The 23014-nt window shown below is 38.7% G+C and overlaps 1 protein-coding gene across 1 annotated transcript in view; it reads right to left on the bottom strand.

Annotated features, from left to right (window-relative positions):
- Positions 1-3102: 3102 nt before the first annotated feature.
- Positions 3103-23014, bottom strand: part of RUNX1T1 (RUNX1 partner transcriptional co-repressor 1) — a 125688-nt gene continuing 105776 nt past the window's right edge. The window contains 3 exon segments of the mRNA XM_036995462.2: positions 3103-5032; positions 16550-16740; positions 21748-21816. Of these exon segments, the coding sequence (XP_036851357.1) occupies positions 4757-5032; positions 16550-16740; positions 21748-21816 (536 nt within the window). The 3' untranslated portion in view covers positions 3103-4756.

The following is a 23014-nucleotide window of genomic DNA, read 5'->3' on the forward strand; positions in this document are numbered from 1 at the left end:
GACTGGCTGACCTGTCTTTTGAGAAAATCAGTCATTAATTACTGAATTAAGGATCCAGGCTAACCAAAATGGTTATGGGGCTTGTAAGGAGGTAGGCTCTTACTCATTTTCAAAATGTAAAAAAAAAAAATTTTTTCCCTTAGTGGACTACCAAGCTCCTCAAGTAAGAAATATTAAGCAAAGTCCATTTCCCAGGGAGCCCAGTTAGAGGGGCCAGGCCTTGGGACAGGGACCCGGCTGCCCACGAAGCTCAAGACCTACAGCCGCCCTCCCCTGCACCAGCAGCCACCTTCACACCCTCTCTCCAGACACAACCTGTTCTGCATATGCCTGGTCTTCCTTGTTCTTCATAACTATTTTTTTGGCCACGAACTTGAGAACATTCAGAGGGAAGAGGGAATTCTGCTACAACGCAGTACATATGTCTACTACAGAAACAAAAAACCCCCATCTTTGAAAATTACACATAAAAACTAACAAGGTTTGCAGGGTTGGGGGAGAAGGGTTAGGACTTCAAACTCAATTCATGGTATAATTCGAACGTGAAAAAAAAACACGTCAGAGGATATATAATTCAGACCTCCCAGTCAAGAGACTGCCAGTGGATAATGTACAAAAACGAGTGAAAATACTGGCAGCTTTTAGAGAAGGATGGTGGACAGGGCAGATGGAAGCAAATTCTGCACCTGAGAGTCTGCCATTCAGATGTACTTGAGTCGTCACCCAAGAGCCAGAGCCTGGTGAGGTTGGGATGAAGCCCTGCAGAGGGCTACCCAAGTGTGGGCTCTTGTTTCTGATTTTATCAAAATACAGCCCAAAGGGTACACAGCAGCTAACTTAAGCAAACCAAGCTCTCCTTTCTTCTGAAAGGTTGCAATTCTCCATTTCAGGCTCCTCTTGCTTGGGGAACAACCCTCTGAACTAACTTGACATCTGCATTGTTCTGACATCATTTCCTACCCGCCGATAATGGGTAAGCCAGCTTCTGTTAGAGGCAAGCTTTGTAGTTGAGTAACTATAGATGTGCATCTGCACTACGGGGGATGGACTTGCAGGCCTGGCCACTGGGTGGGCAGCCATGGCACACACAGGATAAGGGAGGCAGAGAATACAAGTTTTTTAAACTTTTTTATTACACAGTAAAGAATACAACAATACCTGAATCATACTTTAAAGATTCACAGGTTGACAGACCATACATTACAGTCCAACTAAGGAAAAAAGGATAAACAAGAAACCACAGTTCAGACATAGTAGACTTAAAAGCTCAAGAGTATGCTGACGAAAGCATGATGCCTAGACCCCACCCCCCAGTGTTAGTCTACCATTAACTTGTGGTACATGTCTGAATTAAGTATTGCACAACAACTTTAATTTTTCACAATAATGTCGCAGAACCCAAAATAATATTTAAAAAAAAATTACTTTAAATCTGCATTTCAACAGTCTCCAATTTTTTTCTGTCCCTTGAGGAATTCGGACAACATGGAGTCGCTTTCTTTCCCTAAGTATTCCAGACGTAGGCATGCTTTGCATAAGTAAACCAGCCTTGAAATTTTTAAATCCCCAAGACATGCACCTACACATAAAAAAAAGTTAACAAAAAAATTAAAAAGACAGGTGGCCCTGTCACACACAGTCTCATGACAGAGAAAAAGAGAAAAAGAGTCAGAGACAGAGAGAGGACGCCCTATTCCTATCAGCGACCACCAATTCTATCCAATGAAGATAATTTTTAAAATGTGTTATACCTACAAATTATACTCTCACATAGCCTGTATATAAGTGACAAGCAAAAAAGGAAAGTAACAAAAGTTTTTTTCTTTTCTTTCTCTTCTTTAGGTTTATGAGGTCTGCATTGTTACCAAGAAGTGATATGGTTTGCAGCTGTATGAGCTTAACTTTTGGTATCCTGGTTCTTTTGTGCCCATTTGGTTTGACTAGACCAGTTTTTGTTAGCTACTGGTGCAATATACATGCTGTCAGAGGTAGAGTGAAACTTTTTGCCACTGAGGAGAATGTAGCAAAACAGGAGGAGAGGAAGAGGAGGAGGAAGTGGGGAAGGAGGAAGAGGAATCAGATAGAGCTCAGAGTTAGGGATTTTTTTTTGTATTTGTTTTCACTCAGGGTGCCCTGAATTAAAAGGAATGAGACGTACTGTACTAATCCTTATTTTACACACTAGTGTTAAGAATAACAGTGCTGTTTCACATACATCACAGCTTCTAGAGAAAAGACGTGTGGGTATGACATACCTCATTTTTGGGATTATTTAACCCTTCATAGCCTAGAACATATAATAGCTCTATAAGAAAGGACTGTCCAGTGTCACAAGCAGACTAGAAAGCAGAGTGAGGTCAAAGGATTCTGGGAGCACCATGATAAAATATAACCCATTCAGAGCCTGGCTATGTGCTTTCACTTCACTTTAAGCAGGTGTGCCGGCAGATGGACTTCCAACATGCAGATAGATGTATTTACTTGCTCATCAGAACTTTCTGAACTAAAAAGCCATTTAAAAAAACATTACACCATCCAAACAGAACTCAAACCAACTTGAAATGAAAATACAGGGGAAAAAATGCCAGAAAGGTTAGGTTTTAGAGACTTAAATGCAAACCGATTTACGATTGCCTTTATGCAGATACTTAAAAGCCACTTAAAACTGTACTCAGGGGCTATGTTAAAAAAAAAAAAATCTAATGGATTTTCTGATTTTTAAATAAATGCCTGGTGTGTGTATGTATTTGGAGAAGTGTCTTCCCAGCCTTGAAAACTTTGGTTGTCTACACAGCCTGCAGCGCTTCTGACCTTCCCTACAGCACACAACCAAATCCTGGGCTACTGTTTGCAAAACTAACAAGCAGTTCTGGTCTGGACCCTGGACAACGAAGGGTTAATAGATTCACACTATACCTTTTTGCTGAACATGTTTAACCTGCTGATCATTTGGAAAGTAGTACTGGTGCTTTTCAAAATTCCGATTTTGGTCCATCAGATCAGTCTTTGGCTGACTTCCCTTTTTGTAAGAATACTGTATAACCTGGCATTCAGCAGTGTTAAAGCTGTCAGTCTACACCTCAGCATTTGGGGCTCTAATGATTTATCTTTTTTTTTTTGTAAAATTAGAAATACTTAAACAACCTTACAGCAATATGCATGCACTGTCTTTTTTTTTTTAAGTAGGATTATCTTGTCATTTCATTTTTTTTTAAAAAGGCCCTAATAATGGTTTTTCAAAAAGAAAAAAAGAAAAAAGAAGGAAAAAAAAAACCCACTACTACTCTATGCTACAGCTAAACTTGGTGAAATGGCTCTAGCATATTTAAAAGGAGTTTGCTTTAAAAAAAAAAAGCATGCCTAGGGAGTCATTGTGACAGTGCAAAATACATTTATGTACATCCCTCTTACAAAAACACCAATATGTTAGCATTCCGTGAAGCATGCTGGTTTTCAGGAAAAAAAATCCTAGAAGATAGTGAAATAGCAGCTCCGAAAGATAGCCTTTTTTCTTTTCTTTTCTTGAGGACAAACAAAAGTCTTTTTTTTTTTTTCCGAACTACTAGAGAAATATCACTAATACATACAGATATAAAAGCAGCATAGAAAGATACAGGTTTCTCACCAACTAGGAATAAAGAGACTAAATGTGGGCATATGGTTAAACTACAATGCATCTTCACATTTGTCCAACACATTTACAAGAAAAACACCATTGGGAAACCTCACAGGACAGAAGTGTTTTAACACCAAGAGAACTACTAGTTTTTAATTAAAAATCCAAACAGGGTGGGGTTGAAAAAATTTGGAAAGGGGCTGGAGCTGGAGCCACCATTTTTTAAAAATTATTTTTCAATATAAAATGAATGAGCTGGAATAGACACAATGTCTTACTCTGTGGAACCTTGCAAAAGTGAAGAAACGTTGAAGGGTTATTTAGGGCAGCTGGCTGATGTCAAAGCTGCCAGAATGCTAATTAACTGCAGGCTGAGTCTCTTACTTCTGTGTATGTATGTATGTATGTATATATATATATAAAAAGGAGCCTTTTGTATTATGGCATTTTTTTTTCTTGCTGCTGTATTCATACATCCCACTGCAAATCATCTTTCATTTTTCATTCTGTTGACCCGGGTATTATTTCTTTTCAGAAACAGGAAAAAAACTGAACATCTGTGTCTCCTTCCAATATGCTACACATCTGCGCGTTCTGTAGCGGGGTCTTCAAAGTTCAGTTAGCAACCCACGGACGCCATTCATCTTCTTGTTAAAATGTCTACGGCTGTAGCCAATGCTCATGCCCTTGAGGGTTTCCTTTTTTTTTTTTTCCATTATTGTATATAAAGAACATTGTGACTTTTAATATTAGCATTTTTGCTTTCAACAGCAATTAGCAATCTCTTGGTTTGCTGTTTGGTAAAGCATCGGTTAATGAGGTCATCTAGTTTAAAATCCCAGCTACTGGAAAATAACAGGGAGGAGGTCAAATCTATCAATTCATGTTATATTCTCTGCTCTTTTCAGTTCTCTAAGGAAAAGATATCTTTGTTATCCACAATAAAAGTCATTACGACCCGTTACTGGCCCTCTGTTTTACTACCGCCTCAAGATACAGTTAGGTTTCTCTCTTGCTGAAGTACTGAAACAGGATAGTTCATCTATAAACAAACAAAAAAACAACTTTGAGCATCTGAGGATGAGGAACTGGTTTCGTGTTGGTTGTGTTGTCTTTCCTCCGACAGTCCTGATGTGCCGTCTAGCGAGGGGTCGTCTCTATGGTGGAAGGGGTCCCCGGGGTGGTGGACCTCGGGGTGGCTGCTGGTGGCGTGTCCATCGGGCTCCCGGCCCCGCTGGTGGGCGTGGCGGAGGAGCTGACGGCGGGCGTGTCCCCCTGCTGCTGGGCTTGCAGGGTCTGTCCGCAGATGTGGTGGTGCTTCTCCCAGTCCTTGTGCTGGCAAAAGGAGCCGCAGTACCGGGCCGTGTTGCAGCCGCTGCAGGTTTCACTTGCTTTACGACCACAATTCCAGCAGCTCTAAAGAAGGCAGAGGAGAGCGAAATCCCCAATTAATACAGGCCAAAGTCTGAGGAAACATGCTGGGCAGCACAGGCCCCTTATTTTCAAGAACTATATGTAAGAATGAAAAATACAGGTGTGTGTGTGTGTGAGTGAAAACGTGTGTGTGTGTGTGTGTGTGTGTGTAGAGGGAGGTTTTGGTGTGTGTGTGTGTGTCTGTGTCTCTGTGTGTGTGTGTGTGTGTCTGTGTGTGTGTGTAGATGGAGGTTTTGGTGATGTGTGTGTGTGTGTGTGTGTGTGTGTCTGTGTGTCTGTGTGTCTGTGTAGATGGAGGTTTTGGTGATGACTGCCCAAACTTTTTTGCTAACTATAATGACTTCTAACACACTAGTTGAGGCTGCTTTCCATTTCCACTATAAAATCTCTTCCTTTTTAGACTTGGTGATCTTCACATCTAAATTCTCTATTCACCCATACTATGCTCTGATTTTTTCCCTTCTAATACCAATAACCATCATGGTCAGACACAAATGTATCACTCCTGACAGAAGTTTCTTCTTTCTAAAAACTAAGAGGAATCACAAAGATACTATGTGAACCTGATACCAGACTCCCCAGAAACGTGACAGAGCAGACAGAGGATTCTATTCCCTGCTCCGTCGTCACAGGCTACAGGGGGCGGCAAGGTGCTAGGACCTCTCTGTGTTCTTCCCACGCAGTCAGTGACCCGGTGTCCCGGGGAGGAGGGTCGATCTCAGAATAATCCCCTTTCCTTCAGCTCCATGGAGCTGATACATTCTAAACTCCCAGAATAGTACCTGACATATAGTAGGCACTCAATAAGGATTTGTGAAATGTATATATCAGATTACACCTAATATGGCTTTGAAAACTAGAAACACTAAAACTCAGTAAAAATTCTATTTGCATCCAGTGCTTTCCAGCTGATGGAGTTCTTCTGCAGCTCATGTGAGCCTCAGCAACTTTGAGGGTCAGAAACATAGAGAAAACTAAAAATTCGGACCCTAGCAAGACCACTGCTGATCTCCAGTAATTAGAAGAAATGAGGTTGCTTCTGAGACTTAAACTTTGAGATAAATATATCAGCACACACATATTCGAGGCAGAAGAGCATGTTGTCTGGGACAGATCCTAGGAAGGAAGGAGGGTCGAGGAAGACGCAAATGACAGTAACTTCAGGAGCCCTTCCAGAAGGAGACAAAGCCAGGAAGCGACTTTTCTCTGATAAGACCATTCCCTTTGTGAAATGCTGTATCAAGTGATCAGGTGAGCTTAGCTTCATGTCATTCATCTTTATATTCTTTATCTTTCTTGGTTTTGATTATTTTCTTGCAAAACAAACTTCTGACGACAGTCTGGTAGCCTCAACCAGCTGACCTTATGTGGTTGTCACAATTACATTTTTTAAAGCCTTGATATATATGGATTAAAAAATCTCCCCTACTGGGTTCCCTGCATTTGTTTTGTTTTTAGCATGCTGGCTATGTGGCTTAAGTCCTGAGCCTATTAAAAATACCCCATGAAATGTCAGCCCATCACCCTGGCATGTGTGGATTTATCAATGTACAAAATACACAATGGAATTTTTAGCAGTCTGATTTGCTAATAAATAAAAGGGTTCCCAGAGTCTTTCAAGTGCTGGAAGTCTGTATGTAAATTCAAGGACTGGTTAAAAACATTTAGAAGCTCAGTTCTAGCTTATTCATCCAATGGACAGTGAAGAAAAAAAACCTTAAGATCTTAGATTGGTCAACGGGAGGTGTTTTAAGTGAACATAGGTGAGAAAATCTAGAAATGTGGTTTATATGTTAATATGATAAATAAAAATGAAATAAAAATTAATAGTAGTAGAAACAAAGTAGTTTTTTTTCTACTATTAAATTTAACTAGAAAAATCTCAAAAAATGTGTACCTCTTATCAGAGGCATCATTACCACAACTAGAACCCTTTCTCTCTCAAAATTAATTCAATAGCATTTCATATGTAATGGCCATGTAAAGACACGAGCAAACACAAGCGTGGCCATCCTTCAGAGCAATGAGGTATGACACTTGGCAGTCAGGGTTAAGTTTACTTCCTTGAGGTTTAGGCATTTAGAGTAAGACCAGCTGGATCTCGGAACAAATTCAGCAAATAAGTAAAATTCTTTATTATATCAGAAAATCCCAATTAGAGAACAGAGACCCAGATCCAAAACAATATTTTAAGGAAATTAAACATCTAATCTGAGTCAAGTGGCTTCTTTAGGAAATACCCTGGTGTGAGTTCTATCCTTTTTCTGGCAGAGGCACATTTTGGCAGACACAAGGGTAGTAACTGCCCAGTACTCAATGGCTCCTTCAGATTAAAATCAGATGTGGGCAACCTTCTCTGTTTAAGCTGATTAAACACATAGACTAAACCAGGTAATTAAAAATGCATGTGTGTTGGGGAGTGGAAAGAGGAGACAGACTGGGGACTTCTTTATTTTTTAAAGTGTTTTCAAAGATGGGAACAATTTTACAAATAAAAAAATGGAATTATGCCAAATATAGAAACAGATGTTTTGGATCATGAAGCTGCTGGAACTGAGCCTTGCCTAGCATCACCACATTCTGACCCAGGATTCAAGGGCTCTGGCTAGTTTTACTTCTAGTCCCACTCCAAAATTGTTCAATCCCATTGACTTTACCACCCATCAAAGCAGCCTTCAGGTATAGGAAAGTACAATAAAGATCATATTAAATGAGCTAGTGGGGAAAAACCCATGTATTTTTATTATACATAACATTTGCATTGCAATGAATGTGCAGGGAACTTTAAGGAAAGTATCCAGCTTACAACAAAACTCCCAAAGTGCATATTCCTTTTTAAAAGTTCATTAGAGAGAGAAGACAATGCAATTTTTAACAATATTCTCTACTGCATATGGCTCTACTGAATTTCCTATTGGCTGATCCATACCTGCAAGACTGATGCCTGACCAGTGGCACTCAGCCCCTCAATAGTCAAACTTCTGGGAACAGCAGACTGTGTAGAATCTTGTGAGTTCTCTTAATTTGGATAGTTTTAAGTTTCTAAGCTTTCTGCTGCTCACAGGGGTAGAAACTGCAAATTGTGTAGAATACCCAAGGGTATATTCCTAAGGGCAGGGATAAAGGTGGTCAATGGTTTAATCCAATTTTGCATTTTTCAGTTCGTGATTTTTATATTCAGGCTAGTTATTTCCTGATAGTTGTTTGTTCGTTCGTTCATTCATTCATTCATCATTCACTCATTCATATCACTGAGCTTCCCTTTCAATCCTCTAAGTAATGATGCTAGTGACTGAATTACCAGAATACTGTAGAAGGCTTGGGAATACTATTTCAGAGCAAATTTCACTCCCAAAGCTCATGGCACTTTATAGTCTTTCCTGTTTGTGATGGTATTATTGCCTTCTTGGCATAAATAGTATTTTCCTTCTTACATGAAAAACAGGAATCAACTACTGACCAAAGGTAAGCTGTAACTCAGATGAAGAATGAGGCTGAACACAATCCCCATCTTTTGCTAAATGTACAAATACTACAGATGGAGATGGAAATGGTAAATTGAAGCTTCTGAATGCAAAAGTTTCAGGTTAAATATTGTCGACACTGTGCTTTGTATTAGCCATTCTCTTGTCCCTAAGAACTAAATATTCTCCTTCATCTTGTTATATAGGATACAGTGAGAATGGTCTTTCTACCCAACTGGCAAAGTATATTCTTCCCGGTTGTTATTGTTCAGTTTCATCTCCAAGAAATGAAACACTTTCTCCTGAATTACTTTAAGTTTCTCCAGGTCTTACACACCTAATAATTCTCCAGGAAAACCTCTGCATAGAAATGATGCTCAATGAATAAAGTACAATGATTATAATTAAAATTCCTCAAATGCAAAGAACTCTATGGAAGGCAACACATTGCTTTAAATTCACACTAAGAACACATTTTATGTTTGCATTGCACTTTACAGTTTATAACCACTTTCAAATACATTTTGCCACTTAGGAAACTAAGGCCCAAAGAATAAACACATTTTACAGTGAATGGCTTGCCTAGAGCCACACAGATACGAAATTAAACAGACAAGGTTTGATTTACCCAGGTCTTCGGGTTGCAAAACAAATACTCTTTCCAAAATGTCACACTCTGTCCATTTTAGATCTTTCTTAAGAGTCTGTTTTGGCAGGAATAAGGTTAGAAAGGCATTTAACTCCAGAGAACAGAGATCAGACCAGGAAGTTGGAGCACCAAAGACAAACTATCGTGAGGTGTAACAGAAATGGCTTCCAATTGTGAGTGGCTTCAGAGTCAGCCTGTCTTGTGTTTCACTCCCAACTACCACCGTCACCTTACAACTACAGGAAAATTACCTGACCTCTTAAAGCAACAGTACCTGCCAATTAGGAATAGTAACTGCATGGTTACTTAGGATCACATTAGTGCCAAGCACAGTGCCTGATGTTCAGCAGGTCCTGAAAAAAAATGGCAGAAACTAACACTATCTCCTCCTTTTCAACTGGCTGTACATAATCCTTGCAGATACAACCTTTAGAGTTAGAAAGCACTGACAGCAACACAGGGAGCAGGTTAGCTTGCTGCCCCTTACACTTCATTAGCGACCAGTTCCTTTTTCCCCATCCTCACTGTCCTCAGACCTTCTGAAGATTCACCACTACTGACCATTTCCCCATGTCTCCTTTTTAAATTCTCCTTGTTGAAATTCCTTCTATCTTTCATTTTGAGACAATAAAATTCCATTTCTTATCCTATATAAGCTCTTCCTCTTCTGTTTGTGCATTTTCCTCTAAATACTTGGTGGGAAACAGGGCTGGTGGGGGTGGGGTGGGGTGCAGGAAGAAAAGAAACAGCCTTTCCTTCCTACACACTCTCCCTTGTCAGATCTCATGGTTTCAACTATCAGCTGTAGGAAAAAAAAAAGATTTTCATGCCTGTTTCTCCAGCCCTGGAGAAAGTGCCTGTTCTGCACACCCATCAGGATACTTGCTCCTCTGTCACCTCAGTCAGTCAGTGTCCCCAAAACCCGATCCTCTGGTGTGCCCCAATTCAGTCACTGGCAATACTCACGCCCAAAACTTTGTCATCTTATCAGAAAATCCTTTCTTTTTAGCCCTTACAAACCCCTCAGTGCCATACCCCAAAAAACCTTCCATGGTCTCCCTTCCTTTCCAATCTCATGGCTACTATTCAATTCCTTCCCTGCCCTTCTCATTAAAATAGCTTCTTGCTTGGTTTTTCATCTCTCTCCCACATTTATACATTGCTCATTCATAAAGTGACTTGTTTATAAAAATATTTCTCTTCTTATTTGCATGTCTCAATCACCTTGCAAACTGGGCCACATAAACATTAACCTAATTTTACAAATGAGAAATCCACAGCTCAAAGAGGTGAGCCTCTCAAGGTCATTCCGGGCCCGGTGCTTCGTCCACTACACCATGAACATCTACAGATTCCAATAGCTGGCCTTTTAATAAATGAAACAAAAATATTATTGTGAAAAAATCATAACTCATGCTCTGAAGGCTCCAAACTCTTCTGGGGACCAATGGGGCTTTAAATGGGCTGTGCTGGGTGACTCCTGTGTAGTAACCATATTTTACAGAGTCCAGGAAGGTGGCAATTCCACAGTTTGGGCCATACTGCACAGACTCCATGGGGGATGGGTCCACTAATTCTATAAAGTAATGAAGATGAACGTCTTAGAGTGATGTACTAACACTATTAGGACTTGGCAGGTTCTGGAAATACAAAGTTTAAAGATCTGATCACAGTTTCTGCATGACACAAAACTCCCCAACTTTTTATACGAACTGTGCAGTTCTGCCCCTATGTAGGAAAAATGAATAAAGGCTGTTACAAGCTGAGGGAAAAATATCACTTTGGCAGTTTAAAATTAAGAACTGTTGGAACAGTACAAATATTTATTATCTGCTGTATGCCCATGTCCAGCCACCTGCTTCATTCAATCCCCGAAGCTAGAACAACTTATGGGTCTTAAAGAAGAGCTGTAGCGGGTTCTTTTGAAATATGTCCTATCTGACAGTGTTCATTGGGAACAAACTATACATGTATACAAACCAGAAATGAATGTGGAAAAGTAAACAGTTTAAGATAGCCAGATATGGTGAATTTCCTTTCTTTTGATTGACTTATGCTAATGATGACTTTACATTCTTGGTGAGCTATGCAATATGCTAGAAAAAAGAAAGTATGGAAAATATCACCTTGCTTAGATGTCTGCTCCAAGTCCAGTATCATTCTGTTATAATAACAATTATCAGTCTATAAAATGAAGTATATTTAGAACACTAGTAGGAATAATCTGAAGGAAGTCCAACGAGGAAACAAGATACACTAGTACACAATCAGGAAAAAAAATCTCCACTACTGCCATGTGGCTATTAATCAGGTGGCCTGGGAGGCAGGCAGCCTGGGCTGAGGACCAGCTCACACTAACGCTGTGAGGCCCTGAACAAAGGCCTAACCCACCAAGACTCAGCTTTTCTTGGCTGCAAAATGAACACGAAAGCACTGTCAATGCTGCCTGACTCACGGGAGTACAGAAAGCACTGTCTACCACACCCTGTAGAGTTTCCCCTCAGACACACACACTTCATGCCACCCCAACAACCTGCTGACTACAAGTTCCCATGTGGCTGGGACAGGGTGGTGTACACAACTGGTCTATCCTGGTAAAGAGTACCCCTTTTGTTCCAAAAAGTGTCCCCATCTGGATAAATTACGCAGACCTGCTAAAAATATCCATGCGTTATTCAATCCCGACTCCACATTTTCTTCCTGCTCTTCTTCCCAGTTCCTCTCTTCTGCTGCTGGACCTTCTCTGTTCTTTACTGCCTACCTTTCAGAAACACTGGTTTTTCTAAGCAGAATGAGCATCATTAAGTCCGTAATATATATGTGAAAACAAGGAGAAAGAGAAGATCAAGTTCAGAAGTTACAGAGTGGAATTTATGAGCATCTGTCCTTAACACATACAACACAGAAGGAACACATGAGCTGCCCAGCTTAGTCTAGACCTCTGGTCTTCTGATTCCAAAGCTCAGGTTCCTTCTAAAAGTCGCTATGAAGGGGAGAATAATAATTAGTGCACTTACATTATCTATGTATGTACTTGTTAAGATTCAGATTATAGAGATCATATATAACTTGGATAAGAGATGGGGCAAAGGGAAAAAACAGTGCTGTTTCAGTTGGAAAAGTTGTTTCAGTTGGAAAAGTTGAGTGTATCTTGTGATGCAGGACTGTGGGAAATACGAGCAGATAATGAATGGTGCCTGTGTCAGAGCTCTCAAAACACTTTAAATTAAAATGCTGGTGTCAAAAAGTCTTCTGAACACAGTGAGGCAAGGAAGTAGCATCTCACTCCTTAAGCAGAAACGCAGGCTGACAGGAATGAAAGGAATCATCCAAGGACCCTGATATGGCACCTGAGCTGGAGCCAGAATTCAGGCCTCCTGTATTCCTTCTGCAGCCATTTGCCTCTGGGCTGCACTAGCAAAAGACGATCATCTAATTGCCTGACCCTGAACTTTAAGTGGTATGATTATGTAAGTTATCATCTAAACCAGAACATTTGAGAGGGTCAGGAGGCAATCCTAATTGTGCCCGTAATTACATGGGGCCAACAGGAGTAAAGTGGTTTGTCTCACTCAACCCTGTACCCTACCTTTATGTACCACACAGGGTACCATCCTGGTTTTCACATTAAACAGTGTTAACTATTTAATTAAGCCTTTGTGCTGTATTTCCAATTCACAGAGATGTGTCTGTCTAGCCGGGCCAAATAATTACTTTGAATTTTTTAAAATGTTTTAACTCATGTTGTTTATACATAAGACATGAAGAAAAGTTAACTCCTTCACCACTCATATACACACCTGGGGCAGATCGGAGCCAGTAAGATCATGTAATGTATATATCCTAAGCCTTATATATCCCCTCTTCTTCCTGGAGAGCTAACCAACCATCAAATCCTGCCCATTCTATCTCATGGGTTTCCATCTAATGCATCCAATTTTCTCCACCCTTTGAGCCATGGACCAGCCATCTTCATCCAACCACCTTCATCCCATCTATGTCCTGAAATAGACTGTTCCCTCTTTTTCATTTCCTCTGATCTTTCTCTGCACTGCAGCCTGAGTATTCCTTCCAGAACACTCATCAGCCACCTAGCGATCCCACCTTCAAAGCCTGGAAAACCTCTTCCCGTCTTTTCACTTCTTCCCCGCCCAGAGGCACTGACATACCCACTGCCCAAGGAGGCAGTGAAGAGGCAATGAGGGGTGGCACGGATTGTGGAGCAGCTGCTGACCAGTATCAGATGAAATAAAACTTAATTTCCAGATGCTTTCACACTAAACCTACTAAAATTCATAATTTAGTGATTTGACTCTAATGAACTGCACCCAACATGAAAGCAGAGACCACTGTGCCTGCGTTAGTGCCCAGCACTGTCACCAACATAAAAGCTCAAAAAATGTTATTGAAAGAATAAATGAACAACTGGATTAAATAAGCAATTTAGAGTTATATGTATCAACTAACAAACTGCCCTGGGAAAGTTACAAATACAATTTTTTTTAAGATTTTTAATTTTTTAAAGAAATGTCCATTAATTTCTGAGTTTTAAAATCAATGGCTCCTCTATTTAATGGGAATATATGGTTTTTTCAACCATGGTGGCCAGATCCTCTCATTTATTCCTAAGAACACAAAGAACAATTCCTAAAATTTCTGAAGCACAATAATCCATGGGTCTTATTTGGTGCTGAATGGTTAAAATCCAAGAAACTCCCTGAAAATGGAAAGATAGAATTCTGAGAAACAGCTGCACTGTCTTCTCTGCAGATCACAGCACCATGCGGTCCTGACCTAACAGGTTCCCCAGCACAGGGCCAACCATGGTGGAAGCCAAATGGGGTGCTCCGCCCAGGCCAGAGGAAGCCAGATCTGCTCTGGCTCTGCCCCAGAGGGCCGGGGGAGCTTTCTAGGCTTGAGGTGAGTTGCTGGCATCACTGCTGGGATGGCTATCAGGTCATTCCTATGAAAAGATGCACATTCCCAAGTGAGAAAATAGCGGGGTGCAGAAAAACAATTGGTGGGATTCCAAGTTGTGTCCCCAGGCTTAAAAATAAAGAATTCTTCAGCGGGTGGAAAGATAATTTGACTATAAATTTAAGCTAACAATTGGGTAAAAGGTAGAGCTTAAACCTAATACCAGGAACACAGATTATTCTAGGACATTGTCCACAAGAGAATTAATGACATTAACTTAGGGCTAGTGGAAACCTTTACTTCTTTTTCAAACCCCCTAATCAAACCACTTTCACGGTAAGTGTGTGCAGACTATGTCTAAGTCTAGAGGAGTCTCGGCTTCATTCAAATGAGGTCTCTCTTCCATTTCTTGCTCTCATATTCTGAGGAAAAGGCCTATATTACTTTTGAAGAGACTTACTCCTTTGAGAAACCAAGTGTCCACCCCGAACCCCAAGTTTTAAAAATGGTCTCACAGTTTAAGGAGAAGTAAAGTGAGAAAAGAGACCTAAGTTGCCCTTATTTACACCCAAAGATTATCTTAATGGTCCTTATGAAAAAAATCCTTATTTTGTTGTTATAAAACCAAGTAAGAACTGACAACATGCTGAATTCCAGTTTAGATTCTGCCATGTCCTAGCAGTGTTTAACTCCAGGCAGGTGCATTTCCTCACCTGTGACACGATAAAATTATCATGTCTCAAGGTTCTAGCTACTGTATGAAACACTTTCACTCATTCTCCAGACCAAAGCTTTTAGAGGCTTAGTGGCTCTCTCAAAATGACAGAATTCTAAGAGATGGAGCCAGGAATTAAATTTGGTCCTCTGAAATCCAAACCCTTTTTCTTACCACAGTCTGCCTTAAAAGCCCTTGGGAAAGTGTCACGTAAGACAAGGATAGTATCACACTAAAGACTAACTTCCCAAGAGAGCCAAAAAGAGAAACAATTACTATAGAAGATTAGTCATATCTAGGTTTTTTCCATCCTCTCTACTACTTACAGCTATTGTCTGATATACCATCTTCTTATAGTGCAAAATACTGGTGTCAAGATCATGTATTTTTCTGGATAGGTGTTAGGTATAAAGACACAAGGCTTATAGATACTGAAGGAATACTGCATGTCATTAATTGAATACAATGACTTTAATTCTCAAATTCTTCCTTGCCATTTATATTTGCTATTTAGTGACCTATGAGGTACTCTTAAAATACATAACAGCCCTAAAATGTGCCTGTGAAAGTGACAGTTGTAATGATGGCCAACAACTGTGCCTCACAGTATTACTAACTTGAATGTCGCAGGACAAATTGTCTCCCAAGGATATTAATGTTTTTTCTCTCTAAAAACACAAAACAAGGTCCTTAAATCTCTTAGCCAAAAGATGCCAGTTAGAACCAAATTTATGTCTAGCTTCATTTGACAATAGAAAAGTCAGCAGATAAAGGGTAGATAAACTTCCCTTTGTCCCTCTCTTCCTGAGAAACTTTCAAATGTTGAAAATCAATTCCTTTTGTCCCGATTATTCATCTGCTACACATTAAATAGAAACTCTGGGCATCGAGTGATTCCCGCAGGGTCTTTCATCTAGAGAGAAGCCTGGTACAAATTAAATTCTTATTCTCCCTCACAAATTATAGATGTGCATTGTAGTAGACCATTGATTTATCAGTTTATGGTTTTGCTAGTTCAGCTTGGTGTGAACTAGCTAATTGTAGTCCTTTATCTAAAGTTACTTTGGCGTTGGGGGCTACGGTGCTATATTAATGAATGTGGAGCATGACAACATTGCTTGGACTTTATAGGCTCTATTTTTAAAAGCACTGTTAGATGTTGTGTTTTAGCTATTTACCAGATCCTTGAGCCATTCAGACTGTGTATGTATTTAGTGTACTGGAATAATACCAAATAATATTACCTCGGGCACTGACATACTATGACATGATCGCCGTGATGGTTATTACAAATAATGTTTTAAAACAGACTGCAGAAGATCGCTTACAAATGTCAAACTGATGCAAACACTGTTTTAGCGTTGAACTGGAAGACCGATAGTTAAGGAAGTGACTTTGACCCCAGGCATACAGTATGTCTTTGGAGAGCACAGCTTATACAAAGAAACCATGTACAAATGCTAACACACTCATATACCCACACCCAGCTAAGTGCTGGAAGTTTTTAGAATTTCACTTTCATCTGTTACCCACCGAATAAATTAAAAACCCTTTTGGGAAGAGTTTTTCTTTTAGGTCTTTGATCAATTCCACAAGGGCCAGGACTCCCCAAATTACTCTAATTTCCCCCCAAAGATCTGTTTGTCTAAAATGCAATATCCGTCTGCGGCTGTGATCTCCTAGAATCAAAACAAGCACTCTCGGGGTGGGGGGGTGGGGGGGAATCTCCTTCCCTTGGAAGCCCGCTGCCTCACCTCACTGGAGTCCTCCTGCTGATTGATGACAGCCAGCGCGTCCTCTGCCGCCTGCCGCTTGGCCTCGGCCACCGTGCGCTCCATCTTGGCGCGCTCGGTCGTGATCATGTCATGGGCTTTCCTCTCGGCCTCGGACACAGCCTTCTGCAGCTCGGTCATTGCCTGGCGCTTCACCTCGTTGACGGCCTCCTCTGTGTGCCAGGTGGGCCCAATCGGACAAGAGAAGACGCTCGGTTAGCCAGGACCTGGGAGACTGATGGCTGTTAAACAGAATTCTAGAGAACAGGTGTGACTCTCACCCCAAGTACTGGGCAATTCTCTAACAAACCAAATTTCTGAAATTCAGTTAAGAGAAAAAGAGTGAAATTCTTCTCTTGAATTTGTACTTTGAGGAACAGCTTTTAAACTATCATGTTTACTACACCTTTTCTAGCAATCTAGTACCTCCAGAAAGGATATGAGACTAGACTAAGTAGTTAAAGGACAAAAATAACAAGAAACCTGTCTGGATAGTTTAGACACAGAAAGAAGGCGGTTTGCCGTAAAGCTATAGGTCAGCATGAACATACAAAGTACATGAGTAAAGCATTCAGGAAAAAAAGAGGAAGAGAACAGATTTTACACATACCCACATATAAGTGCAAACAATTACTTTGCTGGTAAAGAATACAGCGCAATAGTGTAATTCATACAGTAATTAAGATAATGCAGACCTTTTAAAGAAAATCAATGATGAAAGATGATCCAGCTTTTCTTTTTCTTAAGTCACTTCCTTAGTAATGTGGATAGATGCCTTCACAGACTAAATGATAGGGATTTTTAAAAGCCATTTTCTCATTTCCCAGTTTTAAGTTGTCATCCATCTACTTAATAAAATATATACACAGTTTTGTATAACCACCTGTTGCACTAAACAAATGTAATTGAATCAGGCAAAGACAATCAGGCCTGACGATAAACTTGCAAGGTGTCAAATTAGCTCTTTACTTTTGGCTGTGGGAAGGGTGCAAAGATTTGACTAATGTACAACATAAGATTGACAACTAAAACAAGTCATTTCCATTTTAAAAAATTAACTGTTCTAATTAACAAGGGAAAAATATCCTCCCCCTGAATTAGTTTATCTAATTTTCATCTTTATTCAAAGCAAAATGACAATGATTAATTGAAAATTTAATAAGCAGTAATTATTAACTTGGCAAACCTAGTACCAATTAACACTCTATTAAAACTAATTATGACATGTTTCATTCAAGTGTTTGTACTTAATTGTTTCACCCACTTAAAAAGCACCTTAATTAAATGTTCTGTTTAATTAAAAACATAGATTCCTAATAAAAATGTTTTACTGTAGATTAAAAATATAAGAGATGCAAGTACTCCTGTGATTTCTTAAATTTCTATGGTTTATTTTACACATTTACAGTCCATGACTTGAGGATCATCAAAAACTCTCCACTAGTAATTAGCTGGCATGACATTTGTCATTTCTGTCATTCTCATAGCATTATTTCTGAAGTTTATTCATTTACGATTACCGCCTACTAAGTCTTCTAAACTAAAACATAAAGGGAAAGGTCCAGACTGGAAATATTAACTCAGATATGTTAAGCCTTTGTTGGTTACTTTAAGATACACATTTAAAATCTGGATCGAAACTAAGTAGTGCACAGAACTTGCGGCACTTTCTTTACCAGGAGGTGAAAAGATGCCTTTATTATCCTATCACAAATGACTTGGGGCACCAGGGAAGTACTGCCCTTCTAACTATATAGCCAGGATCTAATTTGGTTTGAATATTCAAGGTGAATTAAAATTCTATCTAAGTGGTAATACAGGACAATAATTTTTGCTTACGATCAAAGCTGTAGCTTGACTAATTGTGTATGCAAATCAGGCAATTTATATTTAAATTATGCATTCCTTTTCTAATCCCACAGGCATATACAGATCAGCAAAGAGAGTTGGTAGGACATTTGCAAGGTGCTTGAATATTTATTACCAACTGCAAACATTCACTGATCCTTTGAAAAGGAAATATACTGAAGAAAACCTTCAGTTGAATTTTAAAACCATCTTTATGTTAGAATTTTTTTCCAATTTTATAGAGATCCTTGCTAACTTTAGAGCATGTTTCTTTACCTTTGGTGTTGCTTTAAAAAATACTACTTTTAGGGAGAAACTGATGTGGCCTTCAACATTTGATAGGAGTCCAAATACATAGTTATTATGTTGTATTATTTGGGCGACATACAAAATTTGAATAGGATTTGTAGGTTGAATAATTGTGTTGTTTCTATGTTAATTTCCTAATTTTGGCAACGTAAGAGAATGTCCTTTTTCTTAGGAAACACACACTAAATGTTTAGGGTAAAGGGTCATCACATCTACAACCTACTTTCAAATGGTTGGAAAAATTATACACTGTGTATCAGAGAAGGGAAAGAAGGAAAGTGGAAAAGAGGATATTAAAGCAAATATGGTAATATAGGAAAAACTAAGTGAAAGGTATAAGGGAATTTTTTATACTATTTTTTGCAACTTTCTGGCAAATTTGATATCATTTCAAAATAAAATGGTGTAAAATACTATACAATACACTTTCAAGCACCAGATATACTTTCGCAATTGTAATTTTCTGTGAAAAAGGAACCACTGGTTATACTACACTGAATTTTGAGCGCTCTACTCCTTTGACATTTTTCAAATGCTGTAAAATTTATTTTTTATTTACTTATCTTTTGCCACAAAGGTAATGTATAATACTTTCATTGTGAAGAAATGAAAGTTGTATTTGGGCAACATGCAAAATTTGAATAGGATTTGTAGGTTGAATAATTGTGTTGTTTCTATGTTAATTTCCTAATTTTTTTCTAAAAAGCCAAAATGAAAATTTTGCCCACAAACTGTAACAAGCTGAATTCAGATGTCACATTCTGTGTTTTCATCATGTCAGAAGCCTCGACACTGTGAGAACACTAGAAATGAATTTTAAGAGCCTATAAAAATATTATAAGCAGTTACTCGAGATTTCTGGATGAAACTGTCATCTAAATACTTGGGGGATTTAACAGATACTCCTTAATATTAGCATCCATCCACAGAAAACTATTCCCAAATTGTTCTTACACAGATTAGGGATACCACTTTGAGAAGAATACGAATTTAATCAACACCACTTCCAAGTCATACTCTAGACAGATGACCTGAGAGAGATGACGGGCACATCTACAAAATACCCCAAACATTTGCTTGAAAAGGTTTAACCCTTCTCAGAGTTACATGGACACAAAATAAACAAGTATTACTCTTTCTCTACTCTCAAAGTCCCCACAATGTCGTGTATACCCAGAACTGGCTTCAGAATCCCACAAAACAGACAGTGAAGAAAAATAATAGTGGACTCAATAGATTACAACACGTCAAGTTAAAAAAAAAAAGAACAGCTGATTAAGTGGAAAGTACATAGTGCAGTTTTAAATCCGCTTCCAATTGCTTACCACTTAGAGTAGGACTTCCTTTGTGTATAACTATTCAGTTGACTTTCCAACAGAGGTGGTATATTCAGAAAAATCTGCTCTCACTTAATAGCAGTCAAAGACTTGAGCAGATAGTAACACAAAAGGAATTTGGGTTACATAAGACTTTACTGTCAATTTTTCTTTATGAACTACCAAGGATTTAACTTAAATACACATAAATAAGGGAAATGCAGAGGAAAACTCTCAACATAAGAAGTCACCCTTCTACTGTCCAAAACAGCAATTCTTTGTACCTCTTATTGGTCTAAGTTGCACTGACAACTTAAAAATGGGGAAGAAAAATGATCAGAAGGAAGATGTAGCAATTCTTTTTCCAGATAGGTAGGTGGCATCCAGCACATTTTAACAGCTTAGGAGTGTCCCATGACTACTACCCACATAGAAAATCTTAGAAGTGATGTTATAAATCTGGTGGACTATGGAGCTGAGCAACTTTTATATTTAACATTTAAGCTGAATGGATCTATCTGATTTATATATTGGGCATACAAGAGAGCTTTCTGGTTATCAATTAAATTACCAAGCCTAGCATACTATCAGACTTTGAAACTCCTTATCACTTTTATAAAAACAAGTATTTCTTAGAAAAAATCTATAGAAACACTTTGATAAGAGCCAAGTGAACTAAGAGTTAGCAAGCTGCATGAACTACAGACACAGCTGGGTCAAATCAAAACCCAAAGAGAAATCTTTTGTAGGGAACAAAACCCCTTTTCCCTTGACTCTTACTATCCTTGATTAATTAGGGTTCCCAGCCCTATGCCCATCTGACCATGTGTAGAAATGGCATTTTCCAGTTCTCAATTCAGACAAACTATACTGGCAGTTGGAGTTACAGCAGCTCAAAACCACCGTCTGTGTTTGTCATCTTTAACTCTTGAGACAGGTTTATGCTTTATCTCCCACGTTGGTTTGTAAAAGGTGTTTGGTCAACTTTTATAGTGCTGGCTTTCCACTAAGACTGTCAATTCTGAACTTCTTTAAGGCCCATCAGTCAGTGGGTCATCAGAACTTACATCTACCTCAAAATGTAGAGCAGTATGTCAAAGAAAATTGGACAAGTGTATGCAGGAAGGAAAAATGGAATGCAACCTAAAAAATAATGCAGCCCTTATCACTGAATATTAATTAGCACTGAAGGTCAATTAAAAACAAACGATTCCAACTAAAATCTCTGGGAGCTTCACCCATCAACTAGATTTGATGTGATTTTTTTTTTTTTTTAAGAATTCAGGAGATACATGCCAATTACACTTCAATAAAAAAATTTCAGGAGAAAAGGGTAAAGTATGCAATTTAATCTCTAAAACACTACTTTTTTTCTAATGATGGAAAAACTGCATGCAAGCAAAGATCTCTTATGCCAAATTTCAGCCTGAAACCATTATGGCCCCTGACAAATAGGGTTTGCAACAGAAATCCTGCTAGTCTCTCAATTACAGTGGTACTAGCAGATGCTACTAGAAACTGTTTCAAGTTCTAACCAGGCCTGGTTAAAGAATATTAATCAGGATTTTTAAATTTTGTTGGGGTTGGGGGGTTGTTGTTTTGTTGCTGTTAGCAGGAAAGTCCTTTCTTGTCATTCTTCACATCACTGCATTAACAACTGCACACAGCTGCCAGAACACTAAACTCATGTTTTTAAACAATTCTTACCAGCTTTCTTCCAGATCTCCTCTGGCACATATCCAGAAGCAGGCCTGTGAAGGAATTCCCGATGTGCATCTATGAAAAGGATACAAAGCGGGCGGAGAGGGGAGGAAAACACATAAGCACTGTTCTGTCATTACTAAAGAGTCGACGTAAGCAATGCCCATGCTCTTGGCTTCTCTACAGAAATGTAATTTTAAAAGGCTAAGCAGTTCACTTCTAGGAAACAAACAGTAATAGCAAGGCCAGTCATCAGGGCTCAAGGAAAACAGGTCACTGGTCCAAATGCATTGTATGCTCAAAGCTGACACAACTTGAAGGATTTCATTGTATCATATGATGTCTGGGAACACTGTATTCAACACATCCTCATTATGGGAATTTCTATGGGTATATTTTATTTTGTTAAATAAAATAAACTGTATTTGGTAGTTTTCTTGTCAAGAGTAAAACTGGTAGTTAAAGAAGCAAACATTAGGGTAATATAAGTTTCATATAGCTCTGATTCTACCACCTTGCAATAAATAGTGAGCCTTCCTCCATGGCTAACCAGTTCTCACACTTAGCTACTTCTTTGAAATTTCAATGCGCATTAAAATTTTTCACACAAATTAGATCATAAGGATTTGATGTGGGCAGAAGCAAGACAAAATCATTAGAATGGATTCACAGATAATTCGGTTAATGAAACAGAATTAGTAGATGCTTTCCAAAAAAGAAAATGAACTTGCACTTTAAATGAAATGCTGTGCTTATTATGCTTGTCAAATTTTAAAAGTCTGAGAGAACAGATCAAAATAAAATTGTAGGAATGCTAACCTAAAAATAAGATGTTCATGGAAATGACATGAAAACTTCTGTATTTTTTTAAATACACATGAAAATAAACTTAGTGTATATGGTCTTCTATACCTAAAATGCACCCTATATGTCATCCCTACTGTATTTTCTACAAAAATACATGTATTTAGACATTTTTGGGAAAGAAAAAAATCACTTCAGCTTTTATAAATCTAACAATACATTCAAACTTATGATAAATTTCAAGTAACTGAAATTTCCTCTACATTATAAGAAATGTCAAGTAGCAGACTGATTTTTTTAAAACAATACTTTAATAGTACGTTAAAAGTCAGAAGAAATTCAGTCCAGTTTTCTGTTTTTATAGAGCTACAGAATATTGAAAAGAGAGAAAAAGCACAATCAATTTAGTGAGGTACGTATCATTGTACATTTGAATCCCTTAGATAAATCTGAATGTTTTCAATCTTTC

Source organism: Manis javanica, chromosome 2, assembly GCF_040802235.1.
Source record: "Manis javanica isolate MJ-LG chromosome 2, MJ_LKY, whole genome shotgun sequence".
Taxonomy (NCBI): Eukaryota; Metazoa; Chordata; class Mammalia; order Pholidota; family Manidae; genus Manis; species Manis javanica.